The sequence below is a fragment of the Scyliorhinus torazame genome, chromosome 8 (assembly GCF_047496885.1).
Source record: "Scyliorhinus torazame isolate Kashiwa2021f chromosome 8, sScyTor2.1, whole genome shotgun sequence".
Taxonomy (NCBI): domain Eukaryota; kingdom Metazoa; phylum Chordata; class Chondrichthyes; order Carcharhiniformes; family Scyliorhinidae; genus Scyliorhinus; species Scyliorhinus torazame.
The window spans coordinates 109492356-109517639 of NC_092714.1; the positions used below are offsets into that span (position 1 = coordinate 109492356).

The 25284-nt window shown below is 39.8% G+C and overlaps 1 protein-coding gene across 7 annotated transcripts in view; it reads left to right on the forward strand.

Moving 5' to 3' along the window:
- The window catches only part of LOC140428034 (rho guanine nucleotide exchange factor TIAM1-like), a 473602-nt gene that overhangs the window by 210884 nt on the left and 237434 nt on the right, over window positions 1-25284 (forward strand). For 6 of the 7 annotated variants that reach the window (XM_072514009.1, XM_072514007.1, XM_072514011.1 and 3 more), the window contains 2 exons: window positions 6983-7057; window positions 20895-21062. In XM_072514009.1, the coding sequence (XP_072370110.1) occupies window positions 6983-7057; window positions 20895-21062 (243 nt within the window). The remainder of the gene's footprint in view (window positions 1-6982; window positions 7058-20894; window positions 21063-25284) is intronic. The other variant, XM_072514012.1, reaches the window with a different exon arrangement.

The window sequence follows — 25284 nt, forward strand, 5'->3', positions numbered from 1 at the left end:
CGCAAACCATGTTCACATGTTTTGGTCCTGCCCAAAGTTGGAGATGTATTGAAGGGAGGTTTGTACGGTCATTTCGGGGGTAAGTGAGTTTGCCAGGGCCCCTAGAAGCCATTTTCAGGGTGTCGGACCGGCCCAGGCTTCAGGCAGGTGCGAAGGCAGATGTTTTATCGTTCCCCTCGCTGATTGCCCGGAGGCGGAACCTGCTGGGGTGGAGGTTGGCTTCCCCTGCCGTGAGCCTCGGCTTGGCAGGGGGACCTGCTGACACTGGAGAAGGTAAAGTTTGAGCGGAGGGGGAGGATGGAAGAGTTCTACAATTCATGGGCATTGTTTATCATGCACTTTCAAGAATTGGATACCACCGAACATTAGGGGCGGGGGCGTGAGGGGGGGGGGGGGGGGTTATTGGTGAGGTTGAGTACATTGTTTATAGGATGACCGTTAATTTTCTTTTGGTCTTTTTGTTTTGTTTTACTTGGAATGTATGGGTGATGTTTGGGTTTGCAGATTGAAGGGGATGCTGTTTGGGGGATTGGTACTGTATTTGTTATTGTTGGTTTTCTTTTGTTGTGTGTTTGATGAAAATGTGGAAAATGGGGAGAATAAAAAGATTTTTAAAAAATAAATATATATATATATATACAATGCTGAAAGGGCTGTAGGATCGGACAGGCAGAACAAAGGACACTGATTTAAGATAAAAAAGGTGACCAGTAAAGAAAACATTTTTACACAACGAGTGGGTAGGATGTGGAATGCATTGCCGGACAGTGTGGTGGAGGTAGATTCAATCATGCCTTGCAAAAGAAAATTGGTTGATCTAAAGGGAAACAAATTGCAGGGCAATGGGGTAAAGGTGAGTGAGTGGAACTAACTGAGTTGCACTTGCAAACAGCCAGCATGGACGTGATGGGCTGAATGGCCTCCTTCTGTGCTATGCACATTCTATGTTGATATTTTAAAACAGAATGTCCATGCTACTTCTTGAATACGTAACATATTTACTAATTTTTAGCGTTCAACTGGGTTACTTCGAGATGTTTTGGCCTTGTGTTTTGATCATTGTCAAATAAAGCCAGGCAAACAGAAATATGAGTGTAAATGCATCGATTATGCTAGATATATTCTCAGAGGTAGTGAAGAAAAGTTTTTTTTGAAATATTAGTAGTGTTTTCCTAATCCACTGCAGGTAGATGTTAAATTAATTTCCTCATGTCACAGACCAGTTAGATTAAATAATTCTGCACATGGAGGAAAGCCACTTTCATTTTATTATGAACCTCCGTAGTTTCCTCCATCCAATTCTATTCTCAGTGGTTCCCTTTCTTGGTTCTCTTAACGGCTCCCACATCTCATCCAGAATCCTTGCAAACACAGGACATCTCCACAACTTATCCGTTTTGTCAGCAAAATCACAGAAGATTCACTTCTGTGCTATGGACAAGGACACATGATAAAACACTGAGTCTTATGACTTCTTGTGAACTGAATTACTAGAGATAAAGTTGTCTATATAATCAATTTATCCTATTGTATGTTAAATGTTTTGTTCCTGTATAGACATTCTGTTGAGTAACATTTGTTTTGTATGAAATCACACTTTGTGACATTTCATTGATCGACTCACCGTGAATCAGAAGCAAATTTGAATTGTAGAGGCGAGGAACATATGAATCAAAGCAAGCAGAATAGCTAGATAACATGGTTTAATCTAGGCAGCTAGGTAAGTGAAAATCTGTAAATTCTTATCAAAAGTCACTGAATAATAGTCAGGAGAACTTAACTGTTCTCCCAAACAATTTCCAAGTTAATTTGTGGCGGGTTTTTCAGAGAGTTTCCCGCTCTGCTGGCGAGTTCCTCACCGCTATTCAATGACACTTAGTCACTTTTTGGGCCCTGGGGAGTTTCTCACTGGTTAGCCCACACTTCGAATTTTCTTTTAAGCACTGGGGAGCTGAACTCAGAGATCGGGCTGCCATTTTGAAAGGGTGCCCCGATCTCTAAGTGAACTTGTGGGTTTCCCACACACCCCACCCATGGGCACTGTCACCCCCCCCACACGTGGACACTACCTCACACCTCCACCTTTCCAGTACTCCCACCCATCACCTCTCCAACCTCCCAGAGGCCACTACCTACCTGTCCTGCACTCCCCCACCCTGCAAAACCCGCCTCCACCCGTATTTCATGTGCATGGCCTCATCCCCTTACCTTTGACAGTGCTACCCTGGCACTTGGGCACCCTTGCACTGCCACCCTGGCAACCAGGCAGTGCTCCTGCTGGCTTTCAGTGCAACCCGGGCACCTGGTTGTGCCAAGGTGCCAACTGGGCAGTGCCAAGGTGCCCACATTCCAGGGGAAAAGGCCAGGGAGTCATCCTGCAGTGACCCTGACCTCCCGATGGCCTGAGAGAACCCCCCTCATTCCTCCCCCCCCCCCCCCCCCCCGTGCCATTCCAGCTGGTCCACATTTGTGTGCACCAGTACTGATCTGCGCCCGACTGCATCCTCCCTGCCAAAGAATCGAGGGAGACCGATGGATCCTGGGCAGTTAGATCATAAGTAGGTTTACGTCCTTCTCCCGGGAAAGCCATTTGGTCCCGCCCATTTTGGGCGGAGTTCCGACTCCGACGTCTCATGGGACTTCGGTGAATCCCACGAGGCGCAGAGGCTATCTGGAGGTCCGCTGGAGGATGCTCGTGGGATTCTCGCGGTAAGAGAATCATGCCCTATATTTCTCTTTCAGGTTGGAAAAGTTGAATGATATTTCAGTTTGTTTTTGAAGTGTTTAAATCTAATTCAAATTTCCATCTGAATTATTGTGTTTCTCCTGATTGGCCATCATGGTAAGCTGTGCATTTTAGTTCTAAAATTGGTTAAATTGTTCTGTTGCGAAAGACAGAAAACTCTCTTTGAGGCTCAAAGATACATTTTGTTTGTATAAAAATGTGGAAATTGCATGAATGGAAGTCTGAGCACTTTTTTGTTTGTTGAGAAATGTGATTGACGGCTTTAAGCTGACTAACAATAGGTCAGAGGAGAAGGTTGACGATGGACATATAGCAGAATGACATTTGATGGTCCAAATGAAGCCAAAGGGAATTTGCTGCTTATACGTCTGACGGGTTTGAACATGCATCTCTCCATCACCCCTCCATCCCACCTCCATTCTGGGAAGCTCAGCAATCTTGCAGCATCCCCAGACCCTGCCCTTGTTCAATGTCCAAGAACCCACTAGACTTCAACTACAGAACCACATCTGCCTAAATATCCCAGTGCTAAATTATTAGATCCCTTTCTCTGTGATTCCCGATTGTCAGGCCGATCCAAGTGCTTTCAAAATCCTATTACCAGTCCTGCTAGATGCTGCATCCATTCATGTACTGATGAAGTGTGAGATTACAATTAATCTTGGGATATGGATCACTAACAGAGCCTACTTAATCCTAGAAAGTGGTTGTGGGCCAGCTATAATGACTTGATGCAACTGAACAGCTTGCAGTTAAGTATTCATTAAAAAATAAACTAAAATCATATCAGTACAATATGCTTACAGTTCTCATTTCTTCTATATAAACAGACATCCTAATTCATTACTCTAGACTCAGACTGTTTTCATTAGAACGGCGGAGGTTGAGTGTGACCCGATAGAAGTCTACAAGATTATGAGGAGCGTGGATAGAGTAGCTGGGCAGGCATTCTTTCCCTGGGTGGAGGGGCCAGTCACCAGGGGGCATAGGATAAGGTCCTTGGGGCAAAGTTTAGAGAAGATGTGCGAGGCATATTTTTTATGCAGAGGGTGATAAGTGCCTGGAACGTGTTGCCAGGGGAGATTGTGGAAGCAGATACATTAACGGCGTTCAAAAGGCATCTTGACGAATACATGGATAGGATCGTTATAGAGGGATGCGGCACCAGGAAGTGCTGAGGATTTTGGCCAAGGTTGATATCATGACCGGTACAGGCTTGGGTGGCTGAAGGGCCTGTTCCTGTACTGTATTGTTCTTTGTTCTACAATAGAGGGAGAGCTCAGAATTATAAGAGTTGAAACATAAATCATACAAAATGGAGAAGAATACAAACTAGAAAAAAAGCAATGGGGAAAATTTCAATTCAGCACAACTTGTCAAGAGAATAAAAACTAAACAAAATGAGCAGAAAGGTTTTGTGTTCTGTTGAGTTACTTCTTTGTAATATAAATGATGCTTCACAAATTTCCATTGCGTCATTGTCACCTTCATTGTAACCTAGCAACTTTTTCCCCGAGCAACCTTTGCAAGCTATTGCTGCAGAAAATAATGAGAACTTTGCAACTTTTTTATTGTTTATCCCTAATTTCCCTTTCGAAGGAGGTGGTGGTGGTGAAATGTCGTCTTGAACTGCTGCAGTGCATGTGGTGTAGGTACATGCACAGTGCTGTTAGGAAGGGAGCTCCCAGATTTTGACCCACTGCTTTGAAACCATGCAACAATTCTTCAGTAGAGTAGGCTGTTAAAGTTATGGTGCACTATTTTAAAAAATTCATTCTTGATATGGGCATTGTTGGCAAGGCTGGCATTTATTGTCTACAATTGAATTCCTAAGGTTTGCTACAACTCAGTAGCTTGGTAGACCACTTCAGAGAGTAGTTGAGAGCTAATCTATTCTTGAATGGGACTGTAGCCAAATGTAGGCAAGGTTGGGCAATGGGAACAGGTTTCCTTTCCTAAAGAACATTCATGAATTGATTGCTTTTTTTCAGCATATTCTGGGTGCTTCATGATTGTTTTTTTTTTTACTGATACAGCTTGTATTTTCAGATTTGTTTTGCAGTAGGTGAATTTTTGCAGTTTGAAATTGCCTAGAAAGAAAGATACAATAACATCAAAAACAAGTCAGTCAGTCACCAACAAGAATGGTGCATTTTGTTGGAGTTAAGGAAGTGGAATTTGCTTTAATTGTTAGTTGGCATGTTCATTGTTGTTACTAAGATAAAACAACTTGATGACCTGTGTCAGGCCTTGATCACTAAGGTGTTCCTCGATCTGCCTACGGAAGGATTAATGATGCATAAAAGGGCAAAATATCCAGTCCAGATCACGGGGCAGTGCTATTGTTACACATCTGGCTTATTTTATTTTATAATTTGATACTAAGCTGCACAGGGACATTTCTGAATGCAAGGCACTCAACAACTTACGGAGTGATTGGCACCTCTGCACCTTAAAGAATATCCACGACAGATCTCATTCCCAAAAACCCGATTCAACACTCCTTCATTCCTCATTTGACTGGAAATGCAGTGATCAAGAAAGTTCTCTTTGAACACATTTCAGGCATTTCTCCATTTCTTTGCCCTTCGCAGTCCTTTCATAAATTAACTGAAATTCATTATGATCATTACTCTGTTCCTTCACACATTATATGAAAAATCAATCGGTTTTGATGATGATGTATGTCTCACTTAAGTTTTATCAGACTACCTCAACAATAACAATAAGTACTTGTATTTATATAGCACACTAAAAGCACATGAGATATTGGAGCAGATGAACATAAGTTTGATCAAACAGGCAGGTTTTAAGGAATGTATTAAAGGAGGAAAAATAGATAAGTGGAGAGAGGTTAGGGCCTAGGCAGTTAAAGGCACGGCCACCAATGGTGGAACAATTAAAACTGAGGATGCTAAAGAGGAAGCTTTATAAGATTACATTTTTAGCCAACGATTTGCATGTGTACTATTTTTGAGGGGTTGAATTCCACCCTCTTCCATCATCTCATTATCTGAGAGTTGCTAGGTTGGTGACTGTTCTCTCCGCCCCCGCCCCCAAAATAGCACAAAAGGAGCCAAAAAATATCTTTTATCAGAGTGTTGATTTGCACAGACAGAGAAAGTGAACAGACTCCTACAATGGCGTGCTATGATTCCATCAGTGAGTGGGTTTGAAATAGCGTGTGTTTGACTTCAATGTGAGCAGGTGGTTAGTACAAAGAATTTGGACTTTTTCGGCTAAATGTTGGGGGTCAACTTATACATGAGATTTATGAAAAATGAATGATCTTTGTCATGTGCTGGTCCCTTTAACAAAAGTGTGTTTTATCAAATGGCTGCAGTGATGTCACTGTGTGGGTGGAGCTGGGCTGTGATTCTGTCTTTTACTTTCGTTTTGAGCTGGAAGCTCCGTGTGTTTTTGGTCTCTCTCTCTCTCTTTGCATGCTAAAGAATGTCTCCAGACCACTTGATAACTTAAAAGTAATACCTGGTTTCTGTAAGGAATTCTACTGTTTTGGTAGAAAAGGGTGTTTGGCTTATGGATGTTGTTAGGAAAATTGTTAAGGGTTACCTATAGAGTACTGTATCTTGGGGGGGGGGGGGGGGTATTTGTGTTGGTAGTTGATAAGATGTTTACTGTGTGTTTCTAAAATGTTAACTGGATTCATAGAATAAACATTTTATTTAAAAATACTTAAGATCTCTGTTGCATAACATCTGGAAAGTGGGCCCTTGTGCTCCTCATAACCAAAATCTATTAAAAGTTGTAGGCCAGGTGAACTCCATGATATACTTTGGTGTTCTTTACACCCTGGCTCATAACAGCTTGCAGCCAAATGTTTGGAGGGGGGGTGGATGGGGGGGGGAAGAGTGATTTTTACAGGAGATCAACCATTACTCTCGTATATACAGTAAAAATTAAATACGAAACAATTTGATGCTCTAAAAATTGTGTTTTATCTGCAAATTTTACTGACTTGTATTGTGGCTAAATCTATATCTTTGGCATAAGGTGAGGTTTTGGTTATTCGGCCAGCATCTAAATGTTTACACCTGTGATTCATCCACATTTGGTATCTTTAATAATTACTTATTTTCTTCCAACAAATAGTTTGCATTGAGCCGGAATATCTAAGTTGAACAAAATAAAAATAAAAGATACAATGAAAGAGGGAAAAAGTGTTAAATGTGCTGCCAAAATATTCTAATGTTATTTTTTTGTTTTCCTTTTAAGCTCTTTGGTGATAGTGAAACCACACTGAAGAAATCATTGGAAGGCATTTTTGATGACTGTTCAACAGATAGTAGTGTAAGTATGCATTGACTATATGCATCTGTTAAGCACAGATGATATGCAAAACAGATTAATCACATTGATGCTGTATAGTTTGTATTGTCATAGGACAACTTTGTGCCTGACCGAGACTTGAAAGAGGAGGAAGACATTTGGCAGGAAAATTAGTTTGTTTCTACGGGAGCATTCCTTTCTGTAACAGCAGTCTTCCTACCTTCAATGCCATATATAAAAGAGTCTTCATTTTTGGGTTGCTGTTGTCTATTGTTAAAGATTAGCCGCCCCCCCCCCCAACCCGCCGGCCGCCAATAAGTAACTGCATAACATTTCCTAGGACATGAAGTACATAATACGAAATGATCCACCCCCAATCATTTTTATCTTGTTATCTGAGAGGCAGATGGGACTAGAATTTGCTGGAGGAAGCTGAGATATGAATGTAGTCACATACTTGGGATTTGTTCCATTCTGCCAGTAAAGAAACCAGGATCACTTGGGCTAGCACGTGGCAGTTAGAGTACGAAATATGGCTCTTCGGCTGGTCGCAGAATAATAGAACTATAGAAAGTTTATTTACAATTGTTGCTGCTGGATTAAGGAAGACAAATTCAGTAGTGTAGTGCTGGAAACTGAAAAACGTCAGTATAAAAGTAGCTCAATATTCTAGAATTGTATCATCCCACTGGTGCTCATTTAAATTGTCATGTGCAATTCAATATCAATATAGCACTTAGAATTTACACTGTTTCATAAATGTAAACTGACTGATTATTTGAAATCATGAAGCAGCATTATCATTTCAAAGGAGTTGATATAATTGCCAAATCCTTTGGTGAAATCTCTGGGAAATGTTGTCCTACTTGTTTTCTGAGAAGCAGTTGTGTTGTGATAACAGGGATTCTATGACTCTTTATCCCCCTGTCCCCCAGGTAGTTCAGTAATTTATCCAGTGAGTACTTGAGGCACATATATCAGGAAAATCGACTTTCAATGTCAACCTTGGATATTACCACATGGAGCAGAAGCTGGGCTGCTACATTTGTCTTCCCCTAAGTTCGGGAAGTGGAAGGTGGATAAGTTGGCCAGGATGCCTGATTTTGCTCTCTATTCAACAATCTTTGCTGGGTGTGTTCATATGGACATCAAATGAGGACAGCATTGAGTTTTCCTGTGATGCTAACAATTCATTGTCAAGGTTCAAAAATCAATAATTGCCCATTTTGGCAAGCACTGGTGGCTTACCTGTGGAATTTTACCTCCGTAAATAGTTGGTCCTTTCACAGCATGAAAAATAGGTGAAAACAGTCTCACTGATTTTAGTTTATAGTTTGAGAACACTTTCTTTTTGTGAGATACAATTATCCAAGTTTTACATTGTATGATCATGGCAAATATGCACATTTCTTCCAATTTATTTTATTTTACTGCACAGTTAATAGGAGAAGTAGGTTTATGTTTTATGAAAAAAACCTTCATTTTAAAGAGAAAAATAATCCATTCCAAATTTGAAAAAAATGTCAATTTTCTCAAATGCTGAGACAGTTAAGATCATACTTTCTCCCGATTACAGTCCATGACCACCTCATCACAGAGTTGTGTATCTCCAACCAGTAACATGATTTCCAGGGGTTCTCCACATTTACAGTGACTGAAGCTGGTCTGCATTCATGGATCCTGCTTGCATTGGAGGAACTGAAGATATTCTTCTAACAGTGAAATGAAAATCAGTCAAGCAGCTGAGAAAATTGACTTTGTTTTCCATTGAGTACACATTTGAATAAAAATACCAACATTTAATATCTCTTACAGGGACCAAACGCCAGTATGCTAGATTAAATTAGTGTAACTGAAGAACTAGATTATATAAAAGCAGCATATTGCAAATGCTGGAAATATTAAATAAAAACAGAAAATTATAGAATCATAGAATTTACAGTGCAGAAGGAGGCCATTTGGCCTATCGAGTCTGTACCAGCCTTTGGAAAGAGCCCACTTAGGCCCACATCTCCATCCTATCCCCGTAAACCAGTAATCCCACCTGACCTTTTTAACATTAAGGGGTAATTTAGCGTGGCCAATCGGCCTAACTTGCACATCTTTGGACTGTGGGAGGAAACCGGAGCACCCGGAGGAAACCCACGTAGACACGGAGAAAGTGCAAACTCCACACACACAGTCACCCGAGGCCGGTATTGAACCCGGGTCCCTGGAGCTAACCACTGCGCCATCGTGCCACCCTTTTGCTGGAAATACTTAGCACGGCTGGAGGCATCTTGGAGTGAGCAGCAGTACAACATATACATTTTGCTGTGAATCTTCTTCTAGTTGGCTGCATCATGACAACTTGAGTTAGAATTGACAACAATCCTTTCACAGTGATCAACTGACTCAGTGTAACATGGCAAATCATAATAGATGTGTATCCATACTGATGAGTTTCAGTACAGAAAATGTGAAAGAGAGACAGAATGAATTTTGTATGCGTTATATAAAGTCAGGGCAGGGATATTAGGAGATAATTGCTCGGGGTCCCAGCAATGAACATGAATACCTAGCAACGTATTAGGATTTGAAAGCATTGCTGCAATAGTAAACTTCCTTTTGTTTAACCAGCAGCTGTCACTTTTGGTAATTTGTTGGTAGTGAGGGATTCAGCGATGGTGATGCCATTGAATGTCAAGGTGGTTAGATTCTCTCTTGTCAGGCGATGGTCATTGCCTGCTACTTGTGTCGCACGCATGTTATTTGTCACTTATCAGCCCAAGCCTGAATATTGTCCAGGTCTTGCTTTATATGGTCATGGGTTGCTCCAGTATCTGAGGTTTTGCAAATGGTGCTGAGTGTTGTGCAAACTTCTCCAAACACTCTTAATAAAGCTAAACCTTTCAGCATGTTTTACAAGAACCCAGAGTGTGGGCAAGTCCGTACTATTTCTCTTTGCAGCAACAAAGAAATAAAACAAGTTAAAAGTGAAATATTTTAAGTGCTTTCAACTCCTTAATTTGCTGTGTGTGAATACTTCAATGTGATTGGTTGCCTATCTGCTTTCTGACAATAGAACATCTGTATAGCAAGACATCTCCTTAATTTGGTGACAGATTTAAACTGCTAGTGGAAATGGAGACAATCTCACAAAAGAGATCACTGGATCTTTGAAGGCAGCATTCTCTGAGGCCAGCAGAAAAACAATTGCTTCGCCGCTGAACACAAAATTCCGGTCAATGTTACAAGATGTCATCACCATTCGCTGAAAAGTACTGTTAACATGGGGCTTATTTATAACTAGGAAGAAATAGTAGAACTTCAGTTCAAAATTCTACAATTTATTGAATAATTTTGCTACTTAATAAGGGGGTTGTGTGTGATATAGTGAATGAATAATAACTTATGAGGTGTAGCAGTTTTAAGTTCGTTACATTTGCTAATTAGAACTGAATTCTTGTTAGCAAGCTGCAGACGCCACCTAGTGTTTGAAATGATGAAATGCTTTCAGTGACTGGTACCATAAGCAGGTCAGAAAAATAGATAACCTACCTCCGATATTTTTCTTCATATATGGCTTCTTTCATGTATTGCCAGGGTGAACAGGTAACGGATTATGGTCATAGAGATGAAGCATTGCTAAAAGGATATTTTCCTGTTTGAGGTTTGTGATGGTACAATGCCATGACATCAGAAGAAAAATCCATGTGACCTCTCAGGAAAGTAATTTTCCAATACCCATGTGGCCAATTGCTGTGGACTGCTATTTACACCTGCCTGCATTAAATTTCATCTGCCATTTTCTACCCAATGACATTAACTTTGCAGCAGTTTCAGATACATCCCTAACAATGGGAGGACATTATTTAAATTTTAAAAAAAAATTTAGAGTACCCGATTAATTTTTTCCAATTAAGGGGCAATTTAGCATGGCCAATCCATCTATTCTGCACATCTTTGGGTTGTGGGGGCAAAACCCACGCAAACATGGGGAGAATGTGCAAACACCACACAAACAGTGACCCAGAGCCGGGATCGAACCTGGTACCTTGGCGCTGTGAGACAGCAGGACTAACCACTGCGCCACCATGCTGCCCATAGGAGGAGATCATGATCATGTGGCCTGACTACCTTAGTCAATTAGCTTATCTCACAAAGACAATTAAGGATGGCCAGAGGTACAAGGTGATGACATGCGTTCTAGCGGAATAAATAGGTTGACATTGAGCAAAATCGCATTCGGCAGAAAGCCCCCAATGCTAAAAGGCTGGATGTTACAAATTCGAATTGTTGTCGGTAGTTTCTCAAATTAGTTGGCATTGGATCTCGTGTCCCTTGCATGGTAGAATTGACTTGTACTGTGTTTACTTAGATAACAGAGTGGGTGGGGTGGAGGGCGTGCACCTGCATGTCCCTCTTGAAATATGAACTGGATATTGTGCATATCCTTCTGTGTGCTTCTTCATTAGTTTAGAAGGTGCATCAAATTAATACTAGATGAGGCGAGTCTGAAATTAATTGTGAAACTACTTTATTTCAGAATTAGTTGAATAGATAAAGAAGAGAAGGCCTTCGAACCAATGTACTTTTTTGTAGTGTGTGGGCAATTTGTTTCAGTTCACTATTTATTTAAGTGTGCTGTCCCTTTAATTTTTTTAATGTAATTTAGAGCGGTCAACACCTATGTGCATAACCTGTGCAGAAACATTTGGTTTGTTACATGGCCACATGACCAGGCAGCTTTGTGGGAGCATTGATTCTAACTTGCCTCAAGAATTTCAAACCTCTTTGCATAGGTCATCACATTACATTCCTTTAATAAACCTTTCCAGACTTTTTGTCTCAAAAAACTCCTGTGCCCTCGTCCCAGACAGATAAAAAGACTTTTGTCTAGGTCTTTATTTCTTTTGAAATTCCAACACCAAAAATACCCTATTTTCCAAATCCTTTTAGTGGGTAAAATTGTAAAAAGGATATCCTGAAGTGTTATGATGAATCTTGCTTTTTTTTTTGAAGTAATGGATAAATTGAACTTATTGATATTTGCTGCTGATTTTGCTGAAAACATTTCCACAGCATGCCATTGGAACACCTTTTGAACTGACCATTTGAATTCGAATGCACAATATCAGTTTAGAAAGCAAGGTGGCACTTTGATTTGTATAACGCTGTCCATGTCCTCAGGATTCCCAAAGTGCTTCATAGCCAATTAAATACTTTTAAAAATGTAATCACTGTTATGCAAATGAAGCTGCCAGTTTGCTTTCCTACTGTGGGAACTTACCTGTTCTTGTTTGAAAAGTGGTTTGGAAACTTTTACTTGCACCAGTGCATGCAGGTGGGACCTTATGTGAAATTACTGCACCTCTTCAGTAGTGCACTGAAGTGTCAACCTAGAGTACAACCCGAAGTAAAGTTTGAACTCTAAAACTCCTAACTCTGAAGCAGCAATATTACCTAACAAGGCAAACTGATACTTGCTATCTGTCAATGACATACATAACAACATAAGGCACGATTAGATGAAACTGCTGGAGGGTAAATCAAGTCCCTGTATTCCATCTGTAATTCTGACAACAGGGTGGAGCTCACTGTAACAAGGGAACTCCTATAAGTATTATAAATTACTAAATAAGCATGGAATTAAGACAGTAAAGTTAGTCTGGTTGCATGCAAACTAAAATACCAAAAATCTTCTATAGGATATTTATGATGTTGACAAAAACACTACTTAAAGCACATCTTGATTAAAGATTCAACCGTGTAAAGAAAAATTGAAAATCAAAAATAAAGAATAACATAACTCAACTATCAAAACCAGTGAATCTTTGAAATAAAATTTATTTTTTGTTCTTTTTGAACTGAGTATATGGAAAATGTTTCTTGAAGTTAGCAAAAAAAGGTAAAGCTAAAACCCCAAGACGAGCTGGCCTTAAATCGTACAAAAGAGATAAAAGAGCTCACACAGGGGACTCTGCTGATATGCCAAAGTCACAACATCACAAACCTAAGGGCAAATTTCTTCTCCTGTAACATCATGGTCCAGATCATCCAGTCTTCGTATAGTCGGAGTCTGGATGTACCCCCCAATGCATTACGGGACCCCTTGAAAGTTCCAGCACAGTGACCCCATGATAGTTGCCTAGGAACATTGGACTTCCTATGGGATAATTCCACTGCTCCCCGGGACCCTTTGCAAAAGTTCTCCGATTCTGAGATCGAGTCCAAGAGTTTGAGTCCAAGAGTTTGGACAGTTCCAACTTACCAAAATAGTTACGCAGAATTGTTAGACAGATTAAAACCTGATCTAACACCTAGGTCACTATACAACTGACTCTCAATCTCTCATACTGTCCGTCACCCCCCCCCCCCCCCCCCCCGATTTCCTCTGTTGACCTGACGAGCCCCCTCACCTGATGCTCCAGCTAACCCACCGTCACCACCCGACCTGATCTCATGACCCTAACCGCAGTACCCCATCCCCTTACCATTTACCTGCCCACCCTACTCCCTGACCCACTTATCTTACCCACATACTCCCTTACACCCATACTTCTCTCCGTAGGTTTTAAAAGCTTTTGGATATGCTAACTCTCCTTAGCAGAATGGGGAAGCTAGTACCATAAAAAAGTGTCGTTTCTGCACAGATTCTCTCTGCTGCTCCCTCCAAAGTTTCATGCGCCAAATCAGTTTGGAAGAATTTTCCATCTTAAGACTGCCCTGAAATATCGAAGGAAAGCAAATGTGTTTTTTTTTGCCTGTTCTGGATCCTGATTTAAGCCGATAGTGAAGTGTTCTCCATTGCCTTCCCTGTGCCTTGCTGTTACAAAGGAATACACCAGCCATGTTAATGGATGATTCACAGTTAAACCTTGACTTATGCCACACTATGCTCACTGCCAAGGAATGTGTCAGAAGATCCAAAATCGATCTTTGTTGCGATTTGATTTTTTTCACCATCTGAATAAGCAGCTGGCCTTCATGCAGTGCTTCCTCACAGTGTCACGTTTTGTACCTGGAGGCTAGTAGAGTGGAAGAGTGTAATCACAAACTTGTAGTGTGGGCAGACTGAAGTCATTGCCTTTTGTATGCACCACAAATTCCCCTGACTATCATTTCCAGCTCTGACAACTGTCTGAAGCAGAGCAAGACCATTCAAAATCGTAGTATTGTGCATGGCCCCGCGATGAGTTTGCACCATATCCCCATACTATGACCCAGAATGTCTACTTTCAAAGCCAGAAACTACAGGCTATTTAGTCTGACATCTGTTATTGAGAAAAGGCTGGAATCCATTATTCAGGAAGCAGGACATTTGGAAAATCATAAAACAATCAAGTAGATTCAGCATGGATTTATGAAAGGAAAATTGTTTGCTAAATTTAAAAAAAAAAAAAAATTTTAAATTAAAAAATAAAATAATTCAGAGTACCCAATTATTTCTTTCCAATTAAAGAACAATTTAGTGTGGCCAATCCACCTACGCTGCACATCTTTGGGTTGTGGGGGTGAGACCCACGCAGACACATGCACCACCGTGCCGCCCGTTTGCCAAATTTATTAGAGTTCTTGGAGGATTGAACAACGGGGGGGGGGAACCCATTCGATGTAGTGCATTTGGATCTCCAAAAGGTATTTGGTAAGATGTTGCATAAGAGATTGCAGCACAGGAAAATAGCTCTTGGTGGTGGGGACATTATATTAGCATGGATAGAGGATTTGTTAACTAACAAAAAACAGGGTCATGGGCTGTTTTCAAGTTGGCAAAGTTCTGGGATCTCAATCATACAATCTATATTAATGACTTGGATGAAGGGACCAACTGTAAAAATTATTATAATTTGTTGCCAAATGTTCTGATGTTCTGTGGATACAAAGATAAGAAAGCAAGTGGTGAGAAGAAAACAGAATTTGTTTTACTTGTTCATGGGATGTGGGTGTTGCTTGCTGGGCCAACATTTATTGCCCATCCCTAACTGCCCTTGTGAGGATGGTAATGAGCTGCCTTCTTGAACTGTTGAAGTCCATGTGCTTATAGGCACACTCACATTGCTGTTAGGGAGGGAGTTTCAGGATTTTGACCCAGCGACAGTGAAAGAACGATGATATATTTCCAAGTCAGGATGATGAACGAGAAAATATAAGCAGGAGGAGGCCATTCGGCCCTTCAAACCTGCTGCGCCATTCATTATGGTCATGGATAATCATCAAGTTCAATACCCTGATCCCACCTTCCCTCCCATATCCCTTGATCCCTTTGGCCCCAAGAGGTGTATCTAATTCATTCTTGAAATTACACAACGTTTTGGCCTCAATGACTTCCTGTGGTAGTGAATTCCACAGATTCACCACTCTGGGTGAAGAAATTCTCCTCACCTCAGTCGTAAAAGGTCAAACCATGACCCCTAGTTCTGGATTCCCCCACCATCGGGAACATTCTTTCTGAATCTGAAAGCTGTGATCACCAATGCTCCTGTATTGGAGAATTGCAAGGGATTCTGTGGTCAGATTGAACTAAAGTACCTGATTCTAAAGAGAAATGGTGAGGAGTAGAGTAATGGATGGATCGTGCAGAGACTTTGTTCAAAGAGACTGTCAATCGAGAAGGATTTTGGTTGGAATCTACCCTGTTAGAATAAATACTGTTAGAATTTTATACGTTTCTGAGATCCCCCTGTTATGGGCGAGGCATTTTCAGAACCCCAAAATGTATCATGGAGTTCAACCAACCTCTCACTTTAATGTATTTGTTGCTTTTCCTAGCACATGGCTTGTTCCCTAGGTGTGGGATTACAATTATGGACACGTGGGCTTTTAAACACAAAACACTGTTTATTCCATGAACTCAACTTAACATCTTAAATAAACATTGGATCTCTTAACACCCCTTGCGTCAAAGATAACTCAGAAAATATTGCAACAGTAAATAATTCATCAAAATGTTCCTTCAAACTTCCAAGAGACTTAACACCTTTAAAAAGAATCACATCAGGTTAAAGGCTTTACTATTATGAGTTTAAATCACCCAAATGATCCAGAGATAGTCTTTCATGGCAGAGATCCAGCTCACTGCAAACACAGACACTCCCAAGCTCTTTTCAAACTGCAAAACTAAACTGCAAAATGGCTGACCTGACCTCCGCTCCACCCATTCTCTGACATCACTGTTTTCTTAAAGGTACATTGCTTAAACATCCATGTCTTAAAGGTACTCTCACATGACACCCCCTCACTCTTCTAAACTCCAAAGAATATATAATCCTAATCAAATTAATCTCTCCTCATATGATAGTCCGCCATCCCAGGAGTCAGCCTGGTAAACCTTTGCTGCATTGCTTCCATAGCAAGAACATCCTTCCTCAGATAAGGACTCCAAAACTGCTTGCCATTTTTGATTTGATTTAATTTATTGTCACATGTACTGAAGTACAGTGAAAAGGTTTTCTGCGGCCAAGGGAACGTACACAGTACGTACATAGTAGACAAAAGAAGAAGAATCGACAGAGTACATTAACAAATGGTACATCGACAAACAGTGATTGGTTACAATGCGGAACAAGGGGCCTAACAAAGCAAATGCATGAGCAAGAGCAGCATAAGGCATTGTGAATAGTGTTTTTACCGGAAACAAGATCAGTTCGAGGGAGAGTCGTTGAGGAGTGGGGAAGAAGCTGTTCCTATGTCTGGATGTGCGGGTCTTCAGACTTCTGTACCTTCTGCCTGATGGAAGAGTCTGGAAGTAGGCAAAGCCTGAGTGGGAGTCGTCTCTGATAATGCTGTCTGCCTTCCTGAGGCAGCCGGAAGTGTAGACAGAGTCAATATGAGGATGACAAGCTTGTGTGATGCATTGGGCTGAGTTCATCGCACTCTGCAGTTTCTGGCGATCTTGGGCTGAGCAGTTACCATACCAAGCTGTGATGCAGCCGGATAGGGTGCTCTCTATGGCACATCTGTAGAAGTTTGTGAGAGTCGATGCAGATATGCCGAATTTCTTTAGCTTCCGTAGGAAGTTGAGACGGTGTTGGGCTTTCTTGACTGTTGCCTCAACGTGAGTGGACCAGGACAGACTGTTGGTGATGGTGACCCCCAGGAACCTAAAGCTTCGACCATCTCCACTTTGGAGCCATTGATGTGGATGGGGTGTGTGTTGTGCCACGCTTCATGAAGTCGATGACCTTACTATGAAGGTCAACATACCATTTGCCTTTTTACTGCCTGCTGTACCTGTGTGCTTACTTTCAGTGACTGATGCACGAGGACACCAAGTTCTCGCTGAATATCCACCTCTCTCAATTTACACCCATTCAAATAATCTGCGTTCCTACTTTTGCTACCGAAGCAGATAACGTCACATTTATCCACATTATACTGCTTGTACCCACTCACTCAGCCTGTGCAAATCCCGCTGAAACATTTCTGCATCCTCTTTACAGATCACCCTCCCATCCAACTTTGTATAATCCGCAAATTTTGAGATACTACATTTAGTTCCCTCGTCCAAATCATTAATATATAATGTGAACAGTTGGGCCATAGCACAGATCCCTGCAGTACCCCATTAGGCATTGCATGCCAATCAGAAAAATACCCATTTATTCCAACTTTTTGCTTCCTATTTGCTAACCAGCTCTCTATCCATCTCAAGACACTACCTGTAATCCCATGAGCATTAATTTTACATATTAATCTGTCATGTGAGACGTTGTCGAAAGCCGCCTTCCTTGGTCAACTCCACTAGTTACATCTTCAAAGAATTCCAGTAGATTTGTCAAGCACGATTTTCCTTTCGTAAATCAATGCTGACTTTGTCTGATAACATGACTGTTTTCCAAATGCTGTGCTATGAAATCCTTGATAATTGACTCCAGCAACCTCCTTACTACCAACATTGGGCTCACTGGTCTATAGTTTCCTGTTTTCTCTTGACCTCCCTTTTTGAATAGCAGGGTTACATTCGCTACCCTCCAAACTGTACGAACCGCTCCAGAGTTCAACAAATTTGGAAAATGACCGCCGATGGATCTAATATTTCTACGGCCACTTCCTTAAGTACTCTGGAATGAAGATTATAAGGCCCTGGAGATTTGGCTGTCTTCAATCCCATCAATTTCCCAAAAAACATTTCTTTACTAATACTAATTTCCTTCAGCTCCTCACTAAAACTTGTGCTTCTCAGAACTTCCAGTACATTATTCATGTCTTTCTTTATGAAAACAGAAGCAAAGTATGAATTTAGTTCCTCAGCCATTTCTTTTTTCCCTGTTATGAACTCCCTGTTTCTGACTGAGGGGCATACATTAGTTTTTATTAATCCTTTTCTCTTTACATACTGAAAGAAACTTTTACAGTCCGTTTTTATGTTCCCCGCTAGTTTACTTTCAAATTGTATTTTCCCTTGGTCTTCCTTTGCTGAATTTTAAACTGGTCCCAAACCTCAGGCCTATTGCTTTTCCTAACTAATTTGTATTCCTCTTCCTTGAATCTAATAGTATCTCTAATTTCCCTTGTAAGCAATGGTTAGGCCACAGTTTCCTTGCTATTCTTGCGTCAAATAGGAGTTGGATAGTAACTTACAGGTGATGGTGTTCCCATGTGTTTGTTGCCCTTGTCCTTCGAGATGGTAGTGGTTGTGGGTTTGGTAGGTGCTGCCTAAGGAGGCTTGTTGCGTTTCTGTAGTTCACCTTGGAGATGGTATACATTTCTGTCTCTGTGTATTGATGGTGCAGGGAGTGAATGTTTGTGGATGGGGTGCCAGTCAAGGGGACTGCTTTGTATTGCATGGTGTCCTGGGTGCAGAGTCTGCAAAGGGATATAGATTGGTTTGGTGAGTGGGCAGAAATTTGCCAGGTGGATTTTAATCTAGGCTTTTTTTCACTTTGGTGGGTAGAATGGAAAAGCGGAATATTATTTAAATGGAGTAAGACTCTAGAATGCTGTGGTACAGTAGGATCTGGGTGTCCTTGGATATGAATCACAAAAAGATAACATGTAGGTGTAGCAAGTAATTAAGAATGTTTGTTTTTATTGCAAGGGGAATGGAGTATAAAAGTAAGGACTGGCTAAAAACTGTGCAAGGCATTGGTGAAAATACTCCAAGAATACAGCATACAGTTTAGACTCTTGTATATGGAGGGGTATAGTTCATTGGAGGTAGTTCAGAGACGGTTCACGAGATTGGTTCCTGGGATACAGGGGTTGTCATTTGAGGAAAGACTGAGTAGGCTGGGCCTGTACTCATTGGTTTTAATGTGAATGAGAAGCAATATACTATAATCGATGTAATTCTAAAAGAGGTGCAAGATCAGACACCTGAATATGTGTACGAATTGTTCACAATGGCAGGGCAGGATTCTGGGCTTCATAAATTGAGTTTAGAGTATAAAAGTAAGAAAGGCATGATGAACCATTATAAAACACTGGTTCAGCCACAACTGGAGTATTCTGATTAATTTTGGGCACCATACTTTTGAAAGGATGTTTTAGAGAGGTGTCAAAAAGGACTTGACCGGGTAGTGCTGAGAGGATGGGCCTTGTGGGGGGTATCTATCTTACTGAATGGTAGAGCAGTCTTGGGGTACTGAATTGCCCGACTGGCAGAATGATTGACAACCAGTGGAGACCAATTTAAGCTGATTTCAAAAGAACCAACAGTAACATGAGGAAAAGCTTTATTACATAGTGAGTGGTTAGGATCTGGAATGCAATGCTTTAAAAGTATGGTGGAGGCAGATTCAGTTGTGGCATTCCAAAGAGTTGGATAAGTATCTGAAGAGAGAGATTTTCAAGGTACGGGGAAAGGGTGAGGGAGGAGAATTAGCTGAATTACTCTTGGAGAGAGCCACCACAGATACGATGGGCCAAATGGCCTCCTGTGTCAGAACCATTTTATGATTTTATTCATCTATGATTATCAGCTCTGGAATTCCCTCTTTCAAAGCTCTATCACTCTCTTCTATTTTACGATGCTCCTTTCAAAAACTACCTCTTTGATCAAGCTTTTGGTTATCTCCCCTGATCGCCCTTTCAGTGGATTGTTGGCAACCGTTTTTTTGTTGATATCACTTGTTAAAGGCACTTTGTAAATGTAGCCTGTTATAATAGGCTTAGTGGAGTGAAGGTATTGACGATGTGAAGAAGTTAACTTATTACAGGTTGTTAGAAAGTGTAATTTAATAATAACCTTTGTTATTTTCGTAAGTAGGCTTACATTAACACTGCAGTGAAGTTACCGTGAAAATCCCCGAGTCGCCACACTCCAGTGCATGTTCGGGTACAGTGAGGAAGAATTCAGAATGCCCAATTCAGCTAACAATCTCATCTTTCGGGACTTGTGGGAGAAAACCAGAGCACATGGAGGAAACCCACGCAGACACGGGGAGAATGTGCAGACTCCGCACAGACAGTGACCCAAACGGGAATCGAACCCGCGACCCTGGCGCTGTGAAGCAACAGTGCTAACCACTGTGCTGCCGTGCTGCCCAGTACTGATAGATTACTGATAATACCTGAGCTTTTGATAGTACCGTTGCAAATTTTAAATTCAGCAGTCTATAATTGTTGGGTTCAGCATCTCCACCTCGATAAGGCTCCCAAGAATATTCTCAGCACACTTCTGGAACAAGAAAATGTGAAACATCAGGAGAAGTAGAAAAAAAGTTTGATAATCTATTCTTTATAAAACGGGTGCTGATGCTGGGCTTTCCTTTTCATATTGTGACATTTTTAAATAGTTATGCATTATGTCAGTGAACTGTATTGCATAAAGAAATTGCCAAAGCATGTTTCTGTATTGAAATGCAAGAAACCTTTATATACTGATTTAACTGTTACCAAGAATTTGAGTGTAGGTTATTACTGGCCTTTCCAACAGAAAGAAAAGAGCCTAACCATGAGTATTCATCAACAAACACGTGAAAGTGACAACTGGGTTACTGATTTCCTCGTGCCTTCATGGGTCTGTTTGCCAGATGATCAACCTATTTTGGTTGTTGTACATCCAGGGAACTCTGCACAGGAAATTCTTGATGTTGCCTGTAAGGTATGTCCAAGATTAATTCTCCCTATACTTTAAACAAGTAAATATTAGAGGAGTTGATTACAGACAAAGTTGCTTTGAAATGTTGGCTAAATAAAGGATCCCACAGAACTTTAAAAGATTGATTCCGCAGTGAAATATTTCATTGCAATTGACAGCATATTGAAAAGCTTGATAATTATTTTTTGCTTAACAAATCCTTTACTGAATTCAGTTGTTTAATTTTGATTTTATTTCTCTGTTACTGAAACTGCTACTCTTTTCAAAGCTTTTAAATCTTCTTTTGCATTATCACCTTTAAAAACTCTATTTTTCCTTCACAACAAACTGCAGCCAGCTTGATAATATCTGAAATAGTCATGCATTTTCGTGATTTTGATGTTCATTCCCAACCCTGGAACAATAGCTGTTTGATTGCATACCGGTATAATTTTGCGAATGATTTTTATTTGTATTTTTCTATGTGGTGGTTCAAAACACAAAAAAGAGCATCTAAATGACTTTGGCCTGTGTAATATAGAAACATGAATATTATCAGTGAACAAAGGAAAATTTATCTATATTGTGTTGAATGCATTATATATTAAAATAAATAAATCAAGCCCTCCGAAAGCAGTCTGTACAAAAAAGGAGCTGAAGCAATGAAAGGTCTGGCAGTAAGTCACACTGCCATTCGGTATTTATTCTCAAGTGCAGGGATGAAACAGAGGGTGTATTCATAATTAACTTTTATTATTTCTTCAAGGTTTTGTTTGACGCAGTATTTCATAGTTTCTGCTGCCTTTTAAATTTTTTCCACAGGTTTAAATTTCTGAATTAATTTAAAATTACCCCTCGGAGACTTTTTCACTTGTGAATGAAGCATCTAAGAGAATAGTTTGCATTTTGTTTAAATTTTTTGAGACAATTCCTATAGTCAATGGAAAATTTAAAGCACTTTTATACATTACATTTTTAAAAAATTAATTTTTCATTTAGATGGATTTATGATGTTTACCAATTAATGGTCTTTTCTTAATTTTGGCATACAGAGTAATTCTTTGTAAAACAAATCATGATCAGTCTATGCTTTTTTCTTTGCTGTGGACAATCACATTTTTTTCTTCACTTAAGTGTTTGGTAACAGATGCAGGAGGATTGTTCCACAGGTATCATTAACCTTCTTGCCAAGCAGCTGCAGTTGATGCATGACCCTAGACAGCGTCACCATGTAATTTGGCCTTGAGGCATTTTTTTTCCAAATGATCTGTTCATGGATCTGAGCAATGTGGGTAAGGCTGCATTGATTGATCATTCCTAATTGCCCTGAGAACATGGTGGTTAGCATGGTGGTTATCCTGTTTGAACTGTGCTCCCATGGTAGTCTGATGTTGGAAATTCCAGAATTTTTTTCCTGCAGCACTGAACGAATAATAATTCCTGTCTAATTCAAGTGCGTGACTTTAAGGGAAAGTTTTGAGTTGATGGTGTTCCATGATTTTGCTGTTCCTGTCCTTCATGGTAGTCGAGGTCGCACAGCTTGGAGGTGCTCTTGGTACTTGCATATATTACTGCAGCCATTGGGAATGTGGTGGATTGTGAGTTCAGTAACGGGCAAGCAAATTGCTCTGCCCTGAATGGAGTTGAACTTGCATAGTTTGAGCTGCACTCATTCATGTGAGTGACCAATATAGACCCCTTAAGGTTACCGTTGCTGATGTCAAGCAACCTGGCAACAATCAGGGATCAAACCTGAAACTTTTATGATCGAGTATCGTAGTGTGCGATGAACTGAAAAATCATTCAAAATACAACTTAATTTATCAAGGCGTACAAAAGTATGAAAGATTAGGGTTCTGCACTGCCTTGCAATATACTATATAAATTGCATTTTAATATACAAAAAAGTAGATGGACAGTTTTTGGAATATATAGAAAATAGTTAAGTTCCAGCAATAATTTGGGCGACTAAATAATAGGTTCATTCAATATTTGTGCTGTCCCACTCCTGTTATGATTGTGTGTAGCCAATGCCTTAATGTCAATCAGTGATGACATAAAAACAATTGGACAATTAAAAAATAGTGTTGTTCTTTTACACTGAAGTTGAATCATTGACATAACAAATACAATAATAATTACTTTAGGTTGTCTCTTAAGCTATTACAGTATATATTTTTTAATCCTTTGGTCTAAATTATCGGCTGACAAAAATAGTAAAATTATACAATTTGATACATTTTATCCTTTGTTTTTATGTTTATCTCAGGATATTACATGTTTCAATAAGATCATCGCACATTCTTCTGAACTCCAATAAGTCTAGGCTCAATATTTCCAAATAAGTTAACCCCTTCGTTCCCAGGAATAAGTCAAATGAACTTTCTCTGGATTGCTTCTAATGTTATTATATTCTTCATTAAGTAAGGAGACCAACACTATACACTAATCCAGATGTGGTCTCACCAATACCCTGTATAATTTTCCTACTTCTAAATTCAATTCCCCTTTCAATAAAGGCCAGCTTTCCATTTACCTTCCTCATCACTTGCTGCACCTGTATACCAACTTTGTGATTCATGTACCAGGACACCCAGATCCCTCTGTACCATACAGTTTTGCACTCTCTTTCCATTCAAATAATATACTGTTTTTCTGACAAAGTGGGCAAGTTCATATTTTATCACTTTGCCCACTTGGTTAACTTCTCTAAATCCCATTGTACATTATTTATGCCCTCTTGACAGCCTATGTTCCCACCCAGCTTTGTGTCATCAGCAAATTTAGCTACCTTACCTTTGATAATTTTCCAGCACTAGCTAGAGTCGAGCTGGAAGTGATGAGATGTTTGTTTCAATTATTTTCAAATGCCGTTTATTGTGATGGAGAGAAACACATACACATAACAAGGAAGAGAAAATGGCATAAATCTGCAAAGAAGACACAAGTACAGATTCACTCAGAAATACAAACAAAGATATATATGTACAGATATATATGTTCAGAAAATGGAAGAAGAGAACCATAATCGACAAGGATAGATTGGTTTGGTTTATGTATATCCATGAGAATGTATTTGTAAGCATGAAGGTAAAATTAATTTCCCACAAATTATCAAGATTGTTCTCTGATAATTAAGTGTGCTCATTCCAAGAATTGTTCTTAACTATTGTAATTTGTTCTCCTACTTTTCTCCTAGTTTATCCTCCTATTTTGATTAGGGACGATACTCAAATAATTGATTCTTAACATTTTTCTATTTTTGTTGATGGATTGAAATAGACCTAGGATGTACAAACATAAATGTACAATCATTTGCCAGATTTTCAGACTTTGATTGACTTATATTTAATGTGAGAGTTATTTGATGAAAACAAAGGTTATTCCAATGTCATTGTCTCACTTTGGGATGCAATCTAAAAGGAACTGAAATTATGTTAGCATTGTGAATTTCTCCATGTAGAATGCACTTTTTATGAAAAGCTGCATTGCAACTCTTAGGGTAGAGTGGTGCAGCGTTCGGGGGTGGAGGGGGTGTAGTTTTTTAGTCAGTATGCCATAAACACAGCATTTTTAATCAGTCAGTGACATGACTGAATGTTCGTTTTCGCACATTTTCTAAATATCACCAAACAACACTATCTTCTGAGTCTAAACAATTTAGGTTAAGTTGAAATATGCCTGACATGGTCTAAATCACCATTAGCCACACATCTATATGTGTATCCATGTTTTATCTTTTATGGCCGTATTCATTAAATATACAAATGTGAATATAGTTTGTTATGAATTATTGCTATGCCTTCTTTCACATTATAACTTCTTATTACCTGTTTTCTTTCCTGTCTCCTGCATCAGCTCATGCACATTTACCTTTTTGTTTGACCTGCATCTTCTCACTTCAAATCACAATGTGAGTTAAGAACCTGAAGAGTTCTGGTACAGTAGTATGATTCAGATATTAAGTAACCAAGCATTTCATTACAGACTTTTAAGAATCAGACAATCTTATTTTAAAGTACAGTTTTATGCTATTTAGGGGCGAGGATGGAGGTGGGATGGATGGGGGATACACCCACCTATGGTGATGGTTTCCAAATTTTATATTTAGATGGGTAATTGATGTCACAAAAATAAGTGCATAAGTATTAAGTCATTTCATTTAATAAATTAACTTGAGTAATTTTAAAAGCCTGCAATGAAATTTAGGATGCTGAATAGTTAATTCCTGTAGATGGACTAAAAC